This window comes from Lactuca saligna, chromosome 3 (assembly GCF_052625555.1).
Source record: "Lactuca saligna cultivar CGN05327 chromosome 3, ASM5262555v1, whole genome shotgun sequence".
NCBI lineage: Eukaryota > Viridiplantae > Streptophyta > Magnoliopsida > Asterales > Asteraceae > Lactuca > Lactuca saligna.
The window spans coordinates 49,506,970-49,529,758 of record NC_136419.1 but is presented as its reverse complement, the minus strand read 5'-3'; the positions used below and the strand labels follow the sequence as shown (position 1 = coordinate 49,529,758).

The following is a 22,789-nucleotide window of genomic DNA, read 5'->3' as shown; positions in this document are numbered from 1 at the left end:
ATATATATATATATATATATATATATATATATATATATATATATATATATATATATATATATATATATATAGACACACACATACAAACGAGTAATGTTTTTTCTTTATATTTTAAACCAACAAATGAGTCTGCATGTTGTCGTGAATTTTTACGTGTTTTTGTTGGTGAGAATTGATTAAATCAGTGACATTTTATAAAGTTCAAAGTTAAGGGGTCAAAGTAACATTTAAAAAATAAAAGGGTGAAAAATGTATTTTTGAAAGTAGAAGAATAAAAATCATATTATATATACTATGAGACCGGAGATAAACACGAATGTCTAGAAAACAAAAGAGTAAAAATGATATTTTAGAAAGTTATATGTGAGAATGAAATTGATATTTTAAGAAGTAAACGGATAAAAAATATAATTTTACAAAATAGAGGGTTGCAAATGACATATAGAGCTTTTTTTTTAACGGCAATTATATAAAGTTTAAAATTGCACTTTAGATATTAATATGTTTGTACATTGTGCATTACCACTTGTACTAATGAATTTGTTTCACAAATCAAAAGTTATATTTTATATATATGGAGACTATTATAAAATAGTTTAGATAAATAATAAAATTATTTATCTTAAAACAAATAAATAAGCTTAACCGTTAAACCATTACAAAATGTATTTGTAGTCACTAGTCACCATGCGATATAACGTCTATGAACAAGATGTTCAAAAGGAAAATTACGAGAATCTTCGTTGAATTTGATCTTTTTATATTGAATCATCTATACAAATAAAATCCAAACATTCAACTGAAATGCGATAATTATTCCATGTATTTTTAATGATTGGAACTTCATCATTACTACACCAGTTGTATTAAAGATTTTGATCTCCCTATTGATGCCCAAGTGAGCATTTCATGCACATGCAAAGATAAAACGTTTCTAAATGTTTTTCGGCTGATCTAATGGTTTCTCTGCAACCAAAGGATAAATCGTGAGCAATACTATTATCCTCTATTGCTCAACCGTTCTTTCAACTCGAAGATGATTGAACATTAATAATAAACGACATTATAACATGACAAAATAATGAATTGAGATTATCAAACAGTCGATATTAGAAGCGATAAAAGTCAACATATATTCTTATATGTTTGACAGAACTTGATTGTTGGAAAAAATCAACACCGAAGACTGTTGGCAATTTTAAAATTTGATATGAACTACAATAATAAAATTTACATACTGTATTTCTTAATAAATAATGAAAAGAACCATATATTTATAATCCCAATAACGTTTTTAATATAAATATTAGCATAGCATTTTTTTAAATCTTTAATTTAGAATAGAAGGAAAACGTTATAATAAGCTTTTTTTCTATAATAAACCATATTATCGTTAACGCAAAGATACCAACAAAAATAAATCAAAACTACCCCAATTCACAATAATTCAAACGTCTCCCATCCAAAAGATCCCAACCCCCCCATGTGAATGGAATTTATTTCCCATGTTTTTTTAAAAAGGCATAAAGATAACATCTTTGTCATACTATAAAAGGAAATCCACATAATTTAATACATACGATAAATCAACAACCCGCTTTACACCACAAAATCTCATCCACACATATCATATTTCATATCTAACCCTCTTTAAATCAACTTGAACCAAATCAACCCAACAACCGAAATAATTGGCAAGATGAAAATGTTAGTAATTTGGTAAATAGACACACAACCACTGTTGTCATCAAACCCATTTGTTCCTGTTGGCCCAAGTCCACTCTGTGGATTCACATTGATTCCAGGCATTGTGCCACTCCCAGTTCCAGTTCCGGTTCCGGTCCCGGGAGTTCCAGTTCCTGTTCCGGTTCCGGTCCCGGTCCCTGGAGTTCTAGTTCCTGTTCCGGTCCCGGTCCCGGGAGTTCCAGTTCCGGTTCCGGTTCCGGTCCCTGGAGTTCCGGTTCCGGTTCCGGTCCCTGGAGTTCCGGTTCCTGGTGTCGGGGTTCCAGTTCCGGTTCCTGGGGTCGGGGTTCCGGTTCCGGTTGCTGGTGGTGTTGGAGTTGAAGTACTGCAATGTTAAAAACCAAAAAAAAAATGGTGAATAGCTTTCAAGATCATAATCTTTAGTCATTACAGATAAACCATCTTCTTTAAAGAAAAAGAAGAAAAAAGACAAATAAGCATGCGGTTTGAAAATTTGATCAACTTTGAACAAAATCATATGCAATGGTTTAAATTTTAAGAATATATCTTATGTCTTAACAGAAAGAAGCACTAAAGAATAGCTTATTTATCACTTAAAAAATGTAGAATTATAATTTTTGATACAAAGGAGAATAAGTAGTTGCCCTAGTAGCACTTAATGTTGAGCATATAGAGTAACAATACATATCAAGAAATATTTTACGTATCGAATGTCAACATCTTAATTAGATCGCAAGGTCAACTCGTATTGACCAAACAGTTATTTCTATTAGGGTATGATTATGGATCCATCAAACCCTAATTGTCAAAAAGATTTAAACCCGAATGCATTAAGGTACAAGTGATTAAAGCCTAGCTATGAATTTGGCCATTGCAAAAAAAGGGTTTACTTTTGTTTACTTAATTAGTTCAAAACAGTATAAAAATGTTAAAAATCAGATCTTTACATGATGTGTAACATTTAATCAAGAAATATGATCCAATTAAGATGGAAAGATATCATACCTAGGGTTCCCAGAATAACAAGCAGAATTTGCACCTGTAAATCATCAAGAAACACAACACAAATGAGAATACAGAAATGTTGAGAGGGTAGTATGGTAAATTCACAGGACACTCACCGGAAGGGGGTGTTTGGCTAACAGTAGCCGTGCCTGAAAAATCACAGCTCCCTAGAACTTGACCTTTCTTTTGATAATAACTATTAACTGCGAAATTGCAATGATCCTTGACTGTATTAGGGTTAGCACAAGCCCCATTTTGAGAGATTTGAGCACAGTCGGCGCCATGTCCACAAGCATAATCAATGTTCTTTTGAAGAACGTCGTTACTCAGTGCAGTGTTGCATACACAATAAGCTGCATCTGTTTTGTAGAAGAAAAATAGACAGAAATTGGATCAAATTACGGATCAAAATGCAAATCTAACAGGAATCCAATCGACAGGAAAAGATTTGAAGGAAGGAAACCATATAGAGAAATCTAGAAGTCGTAGTTGTCGTTTTAAAGCAAAATGGGGATCCAAAACGAAATCTAACAACATTCCAATCGACAAAAAGCTAAAAAGGAAAAGGAACAGATACTCCATTAGAGATAACGGAAGGAAAAATCTTGTTGCATACGTAATAATCTGTAATTTCTAACTTTTGGGAAGAAAATCAAAAGAACATAGACATATAAATGAAAACTAAAGCTAAATGTCGAAATCTAAGAGATCCCCAATAGAGAAAAATGCAACAGAAGAAAGATAGATTCATAGATATTCATTTGACAAAAGGAAAGAAAAATAGAGAAATCCTGTTAAGATAACAAGCTACGCCAGATTTTTCTTGTGGAAGACCCCAAAAATACAGACATCAAAAGTGTTGTTAAAACGAAGGCTCGAAAAGGAAATCTACGCGATTCCAAAATAAGAAAAGGTGAAAAACCAAAAACCCATATGAGAAGAAGCAAGAAGAATGAAAATCTTACTTGAATAACCAGCCATAGCCAAGAGAATCACCATGGAAATTGCTAGAAAGGCCATGATTGTAGCCAGATTGGTAAAGCAAGTAGCTTGTTTGTTTGCTTAAAAGGTTTACTTGTGAAGTACGGATGCACAGCGATTAGTGAGAGAGAATGGGAAGAGACAGACGTCGGAAATGGAGGGTTCTAGACGAGATCGACGGTCGGTGTGTGTGTGGACTGTAGACGTGTATAGGCGGCTAATTTATGATACAAATATAATTAAAAAAAAAAAAAACAAATTTCAGTAAAACCCACAGATCAGTGTTTCACCTGAAAAATCATTGAAATTTACTTATTTTTATGTAAGTCATGATTTATTTTTAATTAAGTTATTATTTATCTGTTAAAATCATTTGCAAGATATATATGTTTACATAAACACAATCCAGTTGAAAACAAATCTAATTTTCAAAATAGTGCATTTCAAAACATCTTCCCACGAAATAGTCCAAAACAATCTAATACGATATACTTGTGTGCGATTGGTATCACTATCAGCATAAGACTTTTCATATGCTGGTCGAAAAATATTACAAATATATGCATTTTGGTAACTGATTTTATCAAGTAAATAATGATTTAAGTTATAAAAAAAATCAAATTATCGTTTTTTTTTTTTTTTATAGTGTTTCTTAAATTTGTCCATTTTTAATTTGATATTTCTTCCATGATTTATTTTTTTGTTTTTTACAGAAATGCCATTCGATAAATATTTTTTTTACCTATTTAAACTTATGTTTGACCTGTATTAAGCATTTCAAGATTCAAAACCCGTTTTGTCCTAAAAACAAACACAAATTCAACCCCCCATTGCTTGAGATAAAGTTATGCTAATATTATAAGTAATAACTTAAATTTAAAGTAATGTGAACCAACAAAGGTACATATACTGTATTGAAAAGATTCCTATCAATCAATAATTTGAAAGTTCAAATTTTATGGAGGACAAAATATAAAAATAAGATTACCGGACATGTGTTAGGCATTTAAAAAAAATTCTTAATTTAGAGTAACAAGTTGGTGAAATAACTATGTAACTTCGTTCCAGAGATGGATTGAATTTCATTTTAACAAAGGCTAAAAAAAAAAAAAAACCACCCTTATTGAGAGGTAGTTGTTGTTAGTCGGTTGCAATGAAAACAAAATGACAGCTAAACATTTAACAATATTGATAATTATTGTTATACATGGTGATAGATAAAGTCAAAAGATTTTTACAATTAATCAGTGTTGTTGAATAAAATAATGTTTTTTTATAAGTACCACCCTTATAAAAAATGAACATTTAAAATTATTTTTAAACTACGACTTATATAACTATAACGGTCACTTACACTACCCCATCATGGCCACATGGGGCCGCCGTTGTTGGTTTGCCGACATTATATGTATATACTTGGATTTGTATCACTTGAGTTTCAAGGCATGTAACTTAATTAAATGATTAGATATGTTGTATTAAATATTACACAGGTTATTATTTAATTTGGTAGAAAAATTTATAGGAACAAAAATTAAAAAGATATTTAATTTCTCATGTAAAAATTATTTGCCAGGTGAAAATTTTTTATATGAATAAAAAAACTTAGTATAAAATAAAATAAAATAAGATAAAATATGTAAAAAAATATAATCATTTATCTATCAACATAAAAATTATTATATGTTTGTTTATTATATATATATATATATATATATATATATATATATATATATATATATATATATAATTTCCATTTTCAATGAACTTTCATATGCATTCAAATATTCATTTTTTTTAACAAATTATCGGTTGTTTTGTAACATAACATTTATCTTATTCGTTTTTAGGTTGACATGGAAAAATAAACAATATCACTTATTTTTGTTTAAGTAAATGATATATTTTTCACGTATTGTCTTAAATCAAATATTTTTGTTTCCATGTTAGCTTAAAAATGAAGAAGATAAATATTATGTTACAAAACAACTGATATTTTCTTAAAAAAATAAATATTTGGATTAGTGTGAACGATAACCGAAAATATAAGAGTTTTTCTGTACATAAAAAATATAAATGTTTTTCTAAATACTATAAAACAAATGATTGTGCTTTTATTTCCCTATAAAATAACCATAAATGACTGAATACTTTGTTAAATGAAATGAAATATAGTATACGAAAAAGATAGTATTACAATTAAATAAAATCTCTAATGATTCTCATACAAACAACGATTATATCACAAACAACATTATTTGCGTGGAATGTATTATGTATACAAAGTATCTTACCTCACGTGATACTCATGTGTCTCATTCCTCGTACGTGTAATTTCTACTTAAGGTTAATGTAAATATAATTATAATTTGCGTATAATATATTACACCTTTCTAGTGGGGCCCAATAAATATGATCCATCGTCGAGTTTATTATTCAGGATAAACATTATTTCTTATCTTTTTTATAAAGGAGCCAAAGAGTTTTTCAAAGAAAATAATAATTTTTTTCGGTTTATGAAAAATAATTATTTTTTTGGAATGCCTAATTCCCAACTATTGTTTATAATTTGAAGTTTTTTTTTTGTCAAAAAATATTCTATTTCGAATTTGACCTTCAAATTTTAGAGTTATTTTCTATTTTACCTTTTCCATTTTTTTTTGAAAGAAATATCTCCTTATGTCAATTTTGAAGTGTTTTATGTCAAACGTTTTTCAATAAAATGGTTGATTTTATGCACTAATATCGTAGATAATTCACATTAAGTTTGTTTAAAGTTTTGTTAAACTTAAGTAAAAAACGATTTTTTTTCCTTGAAATTCCGGAATTGTTAATAAAATTTTCGACTTGTTTTCGAAATTCCAGAGTTTTGTTTTTTCGAAATTAGAAATTTCATTCCGGAATCCGGAATGTGGGTCTGAAATCTGGAATATCAATCCAAAGTTTATTTTTTTGTCAGAAAAAATGTTTTTTTTTTTTGTCTGGAACTTTCCTAGCCCATGAGGTCCAAGAAACATTCCAAACTGATCAAAATATGTTGGAGTCCACTCAACTCCAAGATCACCCATAAAATAGACCAAAAGTGTCAAAAACCCCAAATGACAAAATCTAAAGAACTAGATAGCAAGATTGGAACTTTATACTTACAATAGTCCATAAATGTAATGTCTTTGATGGATCCAAACTTGAAGCATTATTCCTTGCATCAAAATAAGCTTATGGATCTTCAAACTTCATCAAAATAACATAAAAAAACATCCACAACAGGAGAGAGGAGAGAGGAAAATCTCAAATCTTGAAGCTGGAGGCTAGGGTTTCTCCCAAAGGGTCCTAGAGGTGGTGGAGGCTGCTAAAATTCCGAAAAAATATGGAACCTTATGCTTAAATACGTTCAAGACCCTAAAATCATGGGTTTGGGCCTGACAGATTACCACATCGTGGGATCTGATCCCCACTCCGTGGTGACGGTTTCAGCCAAATCCACCTCAACTTCACACAACCATAACTTCTTCGTGTCAACTCTGTTTTTCAGCTATCATTATATCCACTGAAAGGTTGACGAGCCCCACACTTCTATCTAGTTAATTGTTGCTTAACACATGTCGAACTAAAAACAAGAACTCATGAAAGAAGTCTGAAACATCACCTTTCCATTTTACCCTTTGACTCCAAAACACAAACCAAGAGCTTGGATCACATAAACAATATTATCAACATCTAATAAACAATAGGGTTGCAAGGTGCGACAGGGGATAACACGAGTTATATACCTGAGTCTCAAACTTAATCCCATAATAACATGAATAGCCCCTTCTTTTCCTTTTTCTTTCAAAGCAAATCCATATTTTACCATTTACACCGTCCATCTGAAAATCCTTGCAATTTAAGTTCGAAATATTTACTAAGCATCCCCTGCTTGACAAATTCTCTTCAACCTAGGTACAAATTTTACCCTTTTAGCCCAGCCATCCAAAACCCTTTCATATTAAGTCCAATATTTATTCTTTAACCCCCGAAACTAACATCCCGATAATTATTATTTGATTTTGGGCTATAATAATATAAAATAATAATAAAATTACTTCTCGGGGTTCCGAATTTATTAGTCAATTATTCTATTTTAAACGAGATGTTATAACGGGTATCCAGTGGATACCGGCTCCAAAAATATGAGAATTGGAACCAGAACCGATTAAGGCGGTTCCAGTGTCAGAATCGGCGGTTCCGAGACTATTCCGGTTCTGAAAGCGGATACTCTCATACTCTGTTCCGCTGCTCATCCTTAGACAAAATATTAAAATTTAAGAATAAGATTATCGGACATGTGTTAACTATTAAAAACAATTAGAAAAAGAAACTTTATTAGGTGTCAACTAAAATTGCAAGTAAAGTTGTGTGGTATGGGACTTTCAACGTAGTCGAGAGACTAACTTGGACACCCTCAATGATGATGAAGATTGAGGAACACCGCCCCGTCTCGTGTGCAGCCCTATTGCATGCTCAACATTCCTAACACCATCTTCTCTTTTTCTTCCTCTATTTTTTCATATGCTTTTCTTCTTACTTGGCCTCACAATGGCGTCTTTCATGGATGAATATTATCCCCCTCTAGGAGTGATGGAGAGAAGAGAACCATTGATTCTTATGTGACAACGTGGTAAGAAAAACCATATCGAACAACCTAATGGTTACTTCGTTCCAGAGACGGATTTAGATTGCATTGGGAAAAAAAAAAAGAATCTTAGTAAGAGATAGTTGCTAGTCGGTGGAAATGAAAACAAAATGACAACTAAACATTCAACAATATTGATCATTATTGTTATACAGAGACATAGATATAGTAAAAAAAAATTGGTGTTGTTGAATAAAATAATTTTTTTGTTTTTTAAATTCAAAAAAGAACATTTAAATTAGAGTATTGGTCATTTGGGTCGGTTGAATTCGTAGTTTTTATCGAAAGTAAAAAATTAATAGGTTTTATTCGTGAGTTCATGAAAACTAGTGTAGATACCCGTGCGTTGCACGGGTGAGATGGTGGATCTAATAAGTTGAAGTTATATCAAAATACTGCGACATGAAATAGAGAATACAATCTTTCATCTTTTCCTGTTCTAAAAGAATGAAAAGTACACTGCTAAATTTGGTTAGGACAATGCAATATATTTGTCTTCTCCAGGTTATTCTTTTGTGTGTCCCATTTTGTGTGCCTTTGAATGTAATCATAGTCGAGCATCTTCGCCTTAGGTCACCAAGCCAACCCAAAAGGAAAAAGTATTTATATTTTATAAAGTTATCCAAGTAATAGAGTTTCATAAGTTAAGATGATAAAATGTAACTCTTGTGTTTCTATTGTTTGGAAGCCTAATTTGGTCCATATGGATTTAGCATCGTCTACAGCCGGAAGCACAATCTTGTTCGTATTCAAAGACAAAAGTAATCTCATATTGTAGCTAAACAATACATGGAAGTATCCCTGCCAATCAAATATAAATTAATTAATTGCCACGTCAACAGCAGTAATTATCTCAAAAAGAGAAGCAAAGCAGGAGATGTTTGTGCTCTGTAGCACCTGGTTCCTGGTACGTAAATCTTATTTGAGTATTTTCCATTTTTAGCCTTGGACTCGACGAGTCATAGGTCCGACTCGCCGAGTAGAGACGGGACCCGGGACACGTTTAAGTTGGCGACTCGGCGAGTCACCGCTGTTGGATGAAACCCTAAGTTTCAGGGGTTTGCACCATATTTAATCACTCTTTCCGCCCCAAGCCAGCCCCCATTCACCCTCAGAGCCCTACACCTCGTTCTAAGCCTCATTTTTGTGGATTTGAAGCCATTTAGTGTATCCTCTTGAAGCTTGGAGTGAGTAGGAAAGGAGATCAAGAAGAAGAAGAGGAGGTCAAGCACCCTTGAGCTATTTCAGAGTGTTCACTAAGGTATGGCTCGTTTTCCCCATGTTTTCATGCTTATGTCCCCATTAAAGTCCTTCCTAACCCATTTTCCAAGCTTATGTATGTGGAGGGTTCGTTTTAGGCTGATTAGCCTCTAGATCTAGGTGGAATCGAGCTCCAGGAGCTTGGATCCACTGCCTTTATGGACCCATGTTGCTTGTACACCCTAGATCTACTCTTTTGGTGCATTTTGAACCCTAAAACTCTCATTGAGGAATATTTACACGTAAAGTTGGAAACTTTACGTGTTATTCATGCTCTAGGAACCCAGATCTGTGAATTGCATGGACTGGAATCGAGCAACATCGCGTATATAGTGAGTGCATGGTAACGACTCGGCGAGTCGTTCATCTGACTCGACGAGTCTGCTCGCGAGTCTCTGAGTTTGTGCCCTTTTCATTGTGTCGAGTAGAGTAGCGGGTCACGGGGTGTGACTTAGTGAGTTGGAAGCCGAACTCATCCATAAAGGGACTCGGCGAGTCATTGCCCTGACTCGGTGAGTTCAAGGCAATCTCCTTAGATCAAGATCAGACTCAGCGAGTTGTTCATACAACTCGGCGAGTCGCAACATAAGTGTTCATCGGATGAAGATGAACTCGCCGAGTTGTTCATACAACACGGCGAGTAGGATGAAGGACTTGAACATCAGTTTGGATGGAGAACTCGTCGAGTCAATGCCTAACTCGACGAGTAGAAACAGAATCCAGGTCAGTCATTTGGACATGGACTCGACGAGTTAGAGAGCCAACTCGGCGAGTCGAGTCAACTGGAAGTTGCTCTGACTTTGACTTAAGGCATGATCAGGGTTAAAAGGGTCATTTTACCCAAAGTACAGTTAGTAGTGATTGATTGAGTATGTTGTGGGAATTACAACCGGAGGATTTCTGGAGCAGCAGCAGCAGCAGACAGTCGATTCTCACACAGACCAGCAGCTATTTCGAGGTGAGTTTCCTTTCCAGTAGGAACGGGTCTAAGGCACCAAGGCCGACCCATGTAGACGAGATGTTAGTACTAGAGTGTGGACCGAGCCCGTATCTCTTGGATTAGTCGAGTATGATATGTGACGGTATGATAGAGTTGTCTGTACTTGTTGTCTGTGTGATACTTGTATAATATGAGTTGGCGGTTGAGTGTGGGCAAGGCGTGTATCTCTCCGAGAGTGGAGTGTGGGCTAGGCCCGTATCTCCTAGATAGTGAAGTGTGGGCAGGGTCCGTATCTTCACGAGTGTAGGCGTGGCCCGTATCTCCCAGATAGCGAAGTGTGGGCAGGGCCCGTATCTTCCCGAGTGTGGGTGAGGCCCGTAACTCCTAGTTGAATGTTGTTTGTTATATGCTTGCATGGTATGAGGTATTATGGGGGAACTCACTAAGCTTTGTGCTTACGGTTTACAGTTTTGGTTTCAGGTACCTCTTCAGCTAGGGGAAAGGAGCCGGCACGGTAGCTGCATATCACACATACGCTTTTGTTTTTCCGGACTATAGATTTTTTGGGATGTACTCTGAATTCTCATTATCATGTCACCGGTTTCCAGACATGGATTATTATGATGAATGTTTTGTAATGATGTTTTACGTTTTAACCTAAATTAAAAATGAAATTTTTAACCGGTAATTTTGGGGTGTTACAAGTTGGTATCAGAGCCTTGGTTTGAGGGATTCGGACATACCTTCGGGGGTGTCTAAACTCAAATCGAGGGAGTTAACTGTTAGGTGAATACGTTAAAGTCACATGTGATTAGGGTTGTATAATCTCAGAGTGTTGGATTTGACTCTATTGCGTAGCTCTTGTTTGAGTCCTAACCGTTATAGGGATGAGTCCCTTACTCGAAGGATTATCCGAGCCTCATCACATGTGATTGTATTCAGGTAATAGTTAATTGGCATCACCAAGAGGCCTTCAGCAGCTGAGGACTGGGTTGGGTGGAGTCAGGGGTTTCCTAGGGTAAGCCTAGGATAAAGAGTAGCAGTGATCAGCGGTAGTGGAAGGGACCTGGTGGAGTTGAGGCAGTCCTTGAAAAAGGTACGAATAGATGTGGAAGGTAGTATAGGCCCGTACTACTGAAAATAGAGGATCCGTACCCGAACCAAGGAAGGCCAAGATAAGACCAGGGAACTTGTAGTGAGTGGGATCCCTCCAGGGGTATCAGTATCGCTAACAATTGTTATTTCTTGTATTTTAGAATGGTGGTACTACGCCCGAGGCCAGCAGTTGGCAGTTCAGGAGAGGGGTCGGGTTCGGGATCAGGTTCCGAGCCGGTAGATGAGAGGCTGCGCGAGTTCATCGCGTCTGAGATCACCAGCGGTATCCTTGAGTCGACCCCCATTATCTTCGGGTCGATCAAGGAAGGGATCATCGAGTTGATGGAGGATCGCCTCAGGGCGTTCAGGAGAGACATGGCATCTAGCCAGCTGGGATCTCGCACACTATCCTTTAAGGACTTCAGGGGCAGTGGTGCGCCGGATTTCCACGGGGTGAAAGACCCTATTGCCGCCAGATGATGGATTGCAGACATCGAGTCTGCACAGCTGACTAGCTTCTGCCCCGAGGGGTCGAAGGTGAGGTATGCAACAGGGTGTTTACGGGACCGAGCTCGAGACTAGTGGGAGTCAGTGGGTGACTCGTTGGGAGCATCAGCTATCGAGGCTATGACCTGGTCGAACTTTATGACCAGGTTTAGGGTAGAGTTTGCGCCGACTGTCGAGCTTCAGCAGCTGGCCAGGGAGTTTTTGGACATGAGGCAGACGATTGAGACTATGGCGGGGATCACCGCTAAGTTCCGGGAAAGGGTTTTGTTGGTGCCCCAGTATGCAGGTGACGAGTATATGAGGAGGACCCGTTATCATGATATGCTTCGGGCTGACATCCGGGAGCATGTTAGCTTTTCAGCTTGCCCTACCCTGGAGTCCATGATCGCCAGGGCGAGGGAAAGGGAGATTGATTTAGATCACATTCGGAAGAAGAAAGCAAAGGCGTGGTAGGTGATTGGAGCTTCAGAGAAGAAGTCTTGGGGATCAGATGGGAGGCCGAAAGGCCAAGGGGGACCGGGCCGCTGCGGGAAATGCGGCAGGACACATGAGGGAGCATGTCGGATGGGATCAGAAGGCTGCTACAAGTGCGGCAAGGCAGGGCACGTTAGCAGGTATTGTACTACTCCTGTTTCGGCTATACGGACATCTGAGTTGCTGTGTTTCCACTGTAACCAGAGGGGCCACAAGAAGGCCAATTGCCCCCAGTTGACAGTTGCAGCGTCAGTGAAGGCGCCAGCCCCAGCGACCCTGCGGATCACGGATGGTCGGCAGGGCAAGGCAGAGGCTCCAGTAGTGAGGAGCCGTACATTTCAACTGACTACCAAGGAGGCGCGCGCCGCACCCGATGTGGTGACGAGTATGATTCTTTCCCTCTATTTTATTTATATGATGTTATGATATTGATATGTGCCTCGGTATATGTATATGTGTTAGGATCGTTCCATGTGAATGGTATCCCAGTTCAGGTGTTGTTCGACTCGGGTACATCCCGATCGTTTGTGTCCCTTGCGCTTAGCAGGAGGTTTCCTGAGTCTTCGGGCATGTTGGAATGCCCTTTGGAAGTAGAAATTGCTGATGATCGATCGGTGTGAGCATCGATGGTATTTCGGGACTGCGTATTGCGTTTGTTCGAGGAGCGCTACTTGGTAGATTTGGTTCCCATTCCGTTGCGTGGGAACAAGGTGATCATAGGCATGGACTGGTTGAGCCCTAATGGGGTGGTGATAGATTGCGCGCAGCAGCTAGTGCGAGTCAGGACACCAGGTGGGGGGGAGTTAGTGATTCATGGTGAGAGGCCACAGTGCGGACCCGCAGTATGTTCAGCAGCGAGGGCTAGACGCTACCTTCAGCAGGGATGCGCAGGATATGTCGCGTATGTGATGGATACCCGGGAGGCGAGTAATGCGACTGTGAGCGAGGTTTCGGTGGTGCGAGATTTCGCAAATGTTTTCCCAGAGGAGCTTCCTGGGATACCTCCGGAGCGACAGGTGGAGTTTAGGATCGACCTTGTTCCTGGTGCGGCTCCGATAGCCAAGGCACCATATCGGCTGGCTCCTCCTGAGATGCAGGAGTTGTCTACGCAACTGTAGGAGCTGCTAGACAAGGGATTCATTAGACCGAGCAGTTCACCCTGGGGAGCCCCGGTTCTGTTTGTGAAGAAGAAGGACGGGTCGCACCGGATGTGTATAGATTATCGGGAGTTGAATAAGGTAACGGTGAAGAACCGTTACCCACTCCTGAGGATTGATGATCTCTTTGACCAACTTCAGGGAGCATCTTGGTTCTCCAAGATTGATTTGCGTTCGGGTTATCATCAGATGAGGGTCAGGGAGGAGGATACGCAGAAGACCGCATTTCGGACGCGCTATGGCCATTATGAGTTCGTGGTGATGCCGTTTGGGCTCACCAATGCTCGTGCCGCGTTCATGGACCTCATGAACCGCGTATGCAGACCAATGGTAGATTAGTCTGTGATAGTATTTATCGATAACATCTTGGTTTATTCCAAGACTCAGGAGGAGCATAAGGAGCATCTGAGAGAGGTGTTGGAGACCCTGAGGAGGGAGATCTTGTATGCCAAGTTCTCCAAGTGTGAGTTTTGGTTGCGCGAGGTGCATTTTCTCGGACACCTTGTCAACCAGAACGGGATTCTGGTCGATCCGGCCAAGGTCGAGGCTGTGATGAGATGGGAGGTTCCGAAGTCTCCATCTGAGATTCGGAGTTTCCTGGGATTAGCGGGCTACTATCGGAGATTTATTCAGGATTTCTCCAAGATAGCCGTACCCCTAACGCGGCTGACGAAGAAAGCTATGGTCTTTTGGTGGGGACTCGAGCAGTAGACTGCATTTGAGACACTGAGACAGAGATTGTGCGAGGTGCCGATCTTAGCCCTGCCAGAGGGCGTAGAGGATTTTGTGGTTTATTGTGACGCGTCCATTTCAGGGTTGGGCGCGGTACTGATGCAAAGGGGCATGTCATTGCCTACGCTTCGAGGCAGCTCAAGCCTCACGAGGCGAACTACCCGACACATGATTTGGAGTTGGGGGCGGTGGTGTTTGCCCTCAAGATTTTGCGACATTACCTCTATGGGGTTCGATGTACCATCTACACAGACCACAAGAGTTTGAGGTACCTCATGGATCAGCTGAATCTGAACATGAGGCTGCGTCGGTGGTTGGACGTGGTAAAGGATTATGATTGCGAGATCCTATACCACCCGGGGAAGGCCAATGTGGTGGCCGATGCGCTTAGCCGCAAGATGGCGCCGATCAGGGACGTTTCCATGAGGATGACCGTAGTGACTCCCCTGTTGGAGTGAATCCGGGAGGCTATCAAGGAGGAACATCGGAAGAGCGAGCGTGTGGTGGGTCAGGTTTCCTCCTTCGATTATAATAGTCGAGGATTATTGACACTACACTTGATGGAGGCGTGCGCCAGATCTTGATGGAGGAGGCGCACAAGTCCCGATTCTCTATTCATCCCGAGGCGATGAAGATGTATAGGGATCTTCGTCTACATTATTGGTGGCCCTGCATGAAGCGGGATGTGGCACGGTACGTTGATGTGTGTAAAACTCACTTAGTTTTAATCCTACTTTAATTATCAAATAACACACAAAAGGCAGTGAACCTATCAGTTGTGGTATAGCTAAATAAGCAGGGTATCGAACACAAGGAACGGCAAATTAAATTAAAAACTAATTCTATCTAAGTTGATTAAGCAAATAAGAGTTTTTTCTCTAGTTTTACAAGACTAGAAACTTAGTAACTAAAACTAATTCAAGACTAGAAAAGAACAAATTAACTAGATTCAATAATGGGAAAGAAACTTCTGTTTAGTTCAACTCGGTTAACTTTATGGTTGATTCTAAGGTAATAGTGCAATGGATTAATTCTTTCGTTGGTTACCGATTCAAGTGATTAAGTTTGTGTTCACTACCCTAATCCTTAGCAAATAAACTAATTCAAACAGTGGCCAGTTGCTTAACTTAATTATATTTACTAGATTAATTATTCGGGTTAAGTTAGACTTGCAATAGCTAATTAATTCGTTATTCTTAATTAACCTCTTGTTCGATGGTCATCTTACAAGCTTGCACATGAGTTTACTCAATTTCCTTATTAATCCTAGTTTCATATTCATTAATCCTAGACATATGATATAGTGGTCACATATCATATGAGGTTGATAATCAATAGATGTTCATGCTAATCAATTATCTTCCTATTAACAGAAAATTAATTATCATTCATACACAAGGTTCTTTAGCAAGCTAAAATAACAATTAATCACCAACTTGGAATTAATCCTACCAATCAATCAAATCATATTGTCAACTTTGTATCCCCAAACAGAAGTCTAAAGAAATTAGTTCATAACTAAGGTAAATAACAGCAAACAAATAAGTTCAAGTTGCTTAATCATGTTGACAAAACAAAAGAATTAAGTAGAATGGTGAAATTACGCCTTAATTACTCCCGGAATTGGATTCTAGCCTCTTTGGTCGACTTCTAGGGTTCTTCTGGCTTCTTATTCGCAGCTAAACACTTCTGAAACTTCCCAGAATTCTCTCCCTCTCGCATTGTAGAGTTATCTTTATATATGCATCCCGACTCGCCGAGTCATATGGTGACTCGTCGAGTCCCTCTCACATTAGTCGTAACCTGATAACTATCTTGACTTCCGAATGCTTATCTTTCTGAATCCGCGACCAGACTTGTCGAGTCAAGAGGCAACTCGACGAGTAGAAGCCTTTTATGGGTGTTTTCTTTCTTCTTTCCACTCTTGAGCTCCTAACCGCTTCTCTTGCTTCCTTTCGCTTCCGAGCTTCATCTTTGGACTGAAAAACATAATTTAACACTTTTAAGTACCTTTTGTCCATATCATGCAACAATTTAGCTAATATATGAATAATAAACTACACTTAATACACACTAAATATGCACATATCATACGTCGAGCGGTGCTTGACCTGCAGGAAGGTCAAGGCCGAACATTAGAGATCGCATGGGAAGATCCAGCCGTTGGACATCCCGTTGTGGAAATGGGAAGATATCACGATGGATTTTATCACAAAGCTTCCCAGGACCGCGCGTGGAGTAGATTCGATTTGGGTCATCGTGGATCCATTGACCAAGAGTGCTCACTTTATCCCGATTCAGGAGAGTGTGTCGGCCGAGAAATTGGCCGACATCTATATCAGAGAGATCGTGGCGCGACACAGGGTGCCAATATCGGTTATCTCGGACAGGGATGTGCGTTTTACTTCCAGGTTTTGGAAGGGATTTCATGACGAGTTGGGCACTCGTTTGCATTTTAGCACAACTTTTAACCCGCACACGGATGGTCAGAGCGAGCGGACCATCCAGACCTTGGAGGATATGTTGCGGGCGTGCGTGTTAGATTTTGGTGGTAGCTGGGATACCTATCTTCCCTTGGCCGAGTTCTCATACAACAACAACTACCACGCGAGTATTGACCGTCCCTTATTTGAGATGTTGTACGGTCGGAGGTGCAGGACCCCGATATGCTGGGGAGAGGTTGGCCAGAGAATCATGGGGAGCACCGAGGTGGTGCTCAAGACGACCGAGAGGATCCAGCAGGTTCAGAGCAGGCTTCAGACTGCTCAGAGTCGGCAGAAAAGTTACGCCGACAAGCGTCGATCCGACCTGGAGTTCCAGGTTGAGGATATGGTTCTTCTAAAGGTGTCGCTTTGGAAGGGCGTTATTCGATTCAGGAAGCGGGGCAAGTTGGACCCGAGGTTTATTGGGCCATTCAGGGTTGTAACCCGGGTGGGCAAGGTGGCGTATAGGCTGGATCTGCCAGTCGAGCTTAGCCAGATCCACAACACTTTCCATGTTTCTCAGCTGCGGAAGTGCCTAGTGGACGATTCAGCAGTAGTGTCATTAGAAGATATTCAGGTTGATGGCAGCCTGAATTATATTGAGCGCCCAGTTGCAATCCTCGACAGGAAGTCGTAGGATTTGAGGAACAAAAGGGTGGAGCTAGTGAAGGTGCAATGGCAGCACCGCAAGGGTTCGGAGTGGACTTGGGAGCCAGTGAAAGAAATGATGGAGCATTACCCCGAGCTGTTCCAGGATCGAGCAGCAGACTTCGAGGACAAAGTCTAAAATAAGTGGGGGAGATTTGTAGCACCTGGTTCCTGGTACGTAAATCTTATTTGAGTATTTTCCATTTTTAGCCTTGGACTCGGTGAGTCATAGGTCCGACTCGCCGAGTAGAGACGGGACCCGGGACACGTTTAAGTTGGCGACTCGGCAAGTCACCGCAGTTGGATGGAATCCTAAGTTTCAGGGGTTTGAACCCTATTTAATTACTCTTTCCGCCCCAAGCCAGCCCCCATTCACCCTCAGATCCCTACACCTCATTCTAAGCCTCGATTTTGTGGATTTGAAGCCATTTGGTGAGTGCATGGTAACGACTCGGCGAGTCATTCATCTGACTCGGCGAGTCTGCTCGCGAGTCTCCGAGTTTGTCCCCTTTTCATTGTGTCGAGTAGAGTAGCAGGTCACAGGGTGTGACTCAGTGAGTTGGAAGCCGAACTCATCCATAAAGGGACTCGGCGAGTCATTGCCCTGACTCGGCGAGTTCAAGGCAATCTCCTTAGATCAAGATCAGACTCCGCGAGTTGATCATACAACTCGGCGAGTCGCAGCATAAGTGTTCATCGGATGAAGATGAACTCGCTAATTTGTTCATACAACTCGGCGAGTAGGATGAAGGACTTGAACATCAGTTTGGATGGAGAACTCGTCGAGTCAACGCCTAACTTGACGAGTAGAAACAGAATCCAGGTCAGTCGTTTGGACATGGACTTGACGAGTTGGAGAGCCAACTCGGCGAGTCGGGCAACTAGAAGTTGCTCTGACTTTGACTTAAGGCATGATCAGGGGTAAAAGGGTCATTTTACCCAAAGGACAGTTAGTAGTGATTGATTGAGTATGTTGTGGGAATTACAGCCGGAGGATTTCTGGAGCAGCAGCAGCAGCAGACAGTCGCTTCCCACACAGACCAGCAGCTATTTCGAGGTGAGTTTCCTTTCCAGTAGGAACGGGTCTAAGGCACCAAGGCCGACCCGTGTAGATGAGATGTTAGTACTATAGTGTGGGCCGAGCCCATATCTCTTGGATTAGTCGAGTATAATATGTGACGGTATGATAGAGTTGTCTGTACTTGTTGTCTGTGTGATAGTTGTATAATATGAGTTGGCGGTTGAGTGTGGACAAGGCCCGTATCTCTCCGAGAGTGGAGTGTGGGCTAGGCCCGTATCTCCCAGATAGTGAAGTGTGGGCAGGGCCCGTATCTTCACGAGTGTGGGCGAGGCCTGTATCTCCCAGATAGCGAAGTGTGGGCAGGGCCCGTATCTTCCCGAGTGTGGGCGAGGCCCGTAACTCCTAGTTGAATGTTGTTTGTTATATGCTTGTATGGTATGAGGTATTATGGGGAACTCACTAAGCTTTGTGCTTACGGTTTACAGTTTTGGTTTCAGGTACCACTTCAGCTAGGGGAAAGGAGCCGGCGCGGTAGCAGCATATCACACATACGCTTTTGTTTTTCCGCCCTATAGATTTTCTGGGATGTACTCTGAATTCTCATTATGATGTCACCGGTTTCCAGACATGGATTATTATCATGAATGTTTTGTAATGATGTTTTACGTTTTAACCTAAATTAAAAATAAAATTTTTAACCGGTAATTTTAGGGTGTTACATGCTCACATTGTCAAACTTTCCTAACACATGGAAAAATCTACCCATGAGCCAAACCTATGACATAAAAAAAGATAAAAAAAAAAAAACAAATTTGTTTATTTTTGGAAGTGAGCAGATGATTAACCTGCATATCATCAAAGTAAATTGAGTGGATAAATTATTTGAATTTTAAAGGCTCAAAATACCATGTTACATAAATATGGAAACTTACTGCAGAAGCATTAGAGCAACCAATTTCTGAAAGTTGGAAGCACATGTCCATTTCATCAAACAGTCCATCAACTTCCATATTGGTTTCTGATTTTGATCCTGCAGCTTCATATCTTCTTTTTCTTCAAGTTTGAACTTATATGGCACTACTTGCTCAATAGATGTATCTTGTACAAGACTATCTTTTACCGGACTATCTTCTATAGGAGTTATATTGTTTAAGCAATTTATCTCCATCTTCACCTTGCTTTATTGTTTCTGTGAGAATCTCGATTACATCAATTACATTTCACCGACTATAGTAGACTATATTTGGGTTCATGCATGGTTAACCCAACTTGTGTTTTAGCAAGTTAACTGAATACATTGCTTCAATATTTTTTTAACATAAATTCGATTTCGTTAACGGATTAATTAATTTCTAATAAATTAAGTTATGAGGGAAACAACAAAAATATTTATTTTATAAACAACTAACAAAAATAAATAACCTTCAACAATATTTGGATACTAAGAAAAAATCCCTAAATTTAAAAATATAATCAAAATTAATATCTCCAAATATTCGTTTTCTTAGTTAACCATTTATCACTAAAATTATATACCATTAAACTAAACCTAAACAGAACAAAATAGACATTTTGATTCTTTAATAAAATTACTATTCTCTTTTTTTCCTTAATTTATTTACTTGCAATGTAAAACATATTACTCATCATTATACTCATATTCCTCCCTATTCACATGCTCTTTTTAACAAAAGTTAAACAAAGATTCATCGCTTTAACGTGTACTTACGTTTGACTTGGTGATCTTGATAACGGGTCAACCTGTGGACCATAATCTCATAAGAAAAGTCATTTCACCATTTTATTTTCTTTTTCATTCACTTATTGTTTCATAACAAAAAAAAATGCGGAGATTAAAGATAATATAAGGAGACAATGATATGTATTTCTATTCCACCAACAACTTTATCAGGAGGCAAACATGGGAGTTTGACCCGAAACATGGAACCTCAGATGACCGAGCCATGGACGTGTAGGTTGAATTGTCATTCTTTTCGTGGTTTGGACATGTCACAATTAATAACAAATAAAAAAAATCATAAGTAAGACATATATACCGACTTAAAAATGGTAACTTATTATAATCAACTGCACCAATTTCAGCCTAATAAACAGGACTGATGGTCAGATCTGGAGCTTTAACCTTACATATCTGAAAAAATTACCAAACAATACATGAATATGTGAAAACTTTTGAAGGAGGCAAGTTAACTATGGGGAACTAACCTGATTATCAAATATTTAGCATCATTTGTCACATAGATCAACATGAACAACATGATCATAAAAATAGCAAAAAAGTACTCATTAAACAAATAGTGAGCCCCAAATTAAGCTTACCTTAATAATAGTTTGAAAAAAAAAACATTAATGAAGCATTTTATCGAGCAGTTGGCGTGCATCATGCAAGTTTCTTTCAAATCTGAAAATTAAGACGAAAAAAAGGGTTGTTGGCCTGATTGTTTGCGTTGTTGGTGTTTATCACTTCTTCGCAGAACCTAGGTGTCACTTACCCATGTGCACCAAATGTCTCCAGCAAGACAACTGCAAAAGATTTGTAAACAGGATTGACATAAATAAAGGCACCCAATTAAGGGAAAAACATAATTAGGGTGACTATACAAACTGACATGTGTGCTTAAATAATGGAAGTCTGTAAATTCGATAAACAGCAAAACAACCCGACAATCAAATTTGGTGAAGAAACAAAAGCATAATCAATTGACAGAAAAAACAACAACAAAAGCAGTTACTTTTTATACCAATATGATAATATATGACTTCTCTTTGAGAGTCTTCTTCAAACAACCTCATCCTTCGGGTTCAGAAAAACAACAGAAAAGGATAAACATGTAAATTATGCAAAGCTTCAGCTAGCTAGTTAATAGTAAGCTCTAGAAACTTGGCATCACTTCCAATGGGAAGAAATAAATCCAAATGAAATGAAAAATAAAATCGAAACCATATGCAAATTAACCGTACCTTTCTTCAAGTCCAAAATTAAACCCTAAGTCGATCTCTTTTGATATACAGAGGTAAACAATGATGTATTCATAAAATTGGGAAGAGTAAGCGATGAGAGGTAGCAATGCTATCGCAGGATAACGACGGTGATTCGAAATCGACCTCGTTGAGTCGACGGTTAGAGAAAGACATAAGGAGATGATTAAAAGCAGCGGTGATATTCAGCGGAAGAAAAGGATTGGCGGAGGGAACGGTGGGAGAGCAGAAGCAAACGCGTGTGAAGATGGAAACGGTAAAAAATAATTAACAGAATGTTTTGTTCATAAGAACATTGAGATTTAATTATATACTTAATTACAGGGAAAGAGTTCTTTTGTCCATATAAAAAACTGAATTACCCTTTTATTTTTTATTTCTTTACTAATTTATAACTTCTAAAAATATAAAGTAACTTATGGGCCCACCACCCTAACTTGTATCTCTCACACACAAATATATACATACACATGCACATGCTCTCTGGAAAGACCAAAAATAAAAACATGTTGTAGACATTGACCACATTTTAATCTTCTCATCTCCTTTTTTTTTTTTTTTTTTTTTTTTTTTTTTTTTTTTTTTTTTTTTAGGTTTAGAACTCTTAAAGAAATTTAGCCCCTTAAAAGCCTTCAAAAAAAAAAACGGTTCATGCACCTCCAAAATCAGCCCCATGCATTCTTTTATACAAAATTTACACTTTTATCCTTCTACATTCCCATAATGACACTTCCTACCCAAAATCTAAAAGCTTAGCACTTAAGACTGTTTTCATCAATATAACTCATTATTACAATGTTTATTGTTGTTGTTATTATATTATCATTATTATTATTTAGCTTGTATTTATACTTATTTTCCATTATTGATTAATTAAACGAAAAAACGAAGTGTTACAGTCGATCACCCAAATCGAGACCGACTTGAAATCGGTTGTGAAACAAGCCCATTGGAGGAAGCAACAAACATTCGGAGTGTAATACATATGACTCAAGCCTATGATTACCCAAACCGATATCCTAACCCACAACCGATGAAGAGTTCCAGCACATTCGATGCTAAGTTCCGGGTAAGGGAAACACTGTTCATAAGGTGAATTTATATATATAT

The 22,789-nt window shown here is 38.6% G+C and overlaps 1 protein-coding gene and 1 long non-coding RNA gene across 4 annotated transcripts; both read right to left on the bottom strand.

The window, feature by feature from the left end:
• Positions 1-1,524: 1,524 nt before the first annotated feature.
• Positions 1,525-3,892, bottom strand: LOC145036483 (uncharacterized). Its single transcript, XM_078984940.1, has 4 exons — positions 3,675-3,892; positions 2,826-3,068; positions 2,710-2,743; positions 1,525-2,068 (listed from the first exon to the last, which is right to left on the bottom strand). Exons 1-4 carry the CDS (start codon positions 3,727-3,729, stop codon positions 1,651-1,653), a joined length of 750 nt encoding a protein of 249 aa, XP_078841066.1. The 5' UTR covers positions 3,730-3,892; the 3' UTR covers positions 1,525-1,650.
• A 12,090-nt stretch (positions 3,893-15,982) lies between these two features.
• Positions 15,983-21,957, bottom strand: LOC145036481 (uncharacterized). Of its 3 annotated transcripts, none has more exons than XR_013678446.1 (4): positions 21,662-21,957; positions 20,409-21,223; positions 19,612-19,868; positions 15,983-16,506 (listed from the first exon to the last, which is right to left on the bottom strand). It is a non-coding gene; the product is annotated as an uncharacterized LOC145036481 (long non-coding RNA). The 3 variants fall into 3 exon arrangements; XR_013678448.1 differs by having other exon boundaries at positions 21,020-21,223; XR_013678447.1 differs by lacking the exon at positions 15,983-16,506 and adding an exon at positions 19,302-19,524.
• Positions 21,958-22,789: the final 832 nt, after the last annotated feature.

Bases quoted from the DNA above. Each gene is read 5' to 3' on its own strand.
- LOC145036483 (XM_078984940.1), bottom strand. From the start codon at position 3,729: ATGGCCTTTCTAGCAATTTCCATGGTGATTCTCTTGGCTATGGCTGGT. The intron at 2,744-2,825 runs GTGAGTGTCCTG...GATGATTTACAG, and splicing joins TAGCCAAACACCCCCTTCCG to GTGCAAATTCTGCTTGTTAT. The intron at 2,069-2,709 runs GTATGATATCTT...TTAACATTGCAG, and splicing joins TGTTATTCTGGGAACCCTAG to TACTTCAACTCCAACACCAC.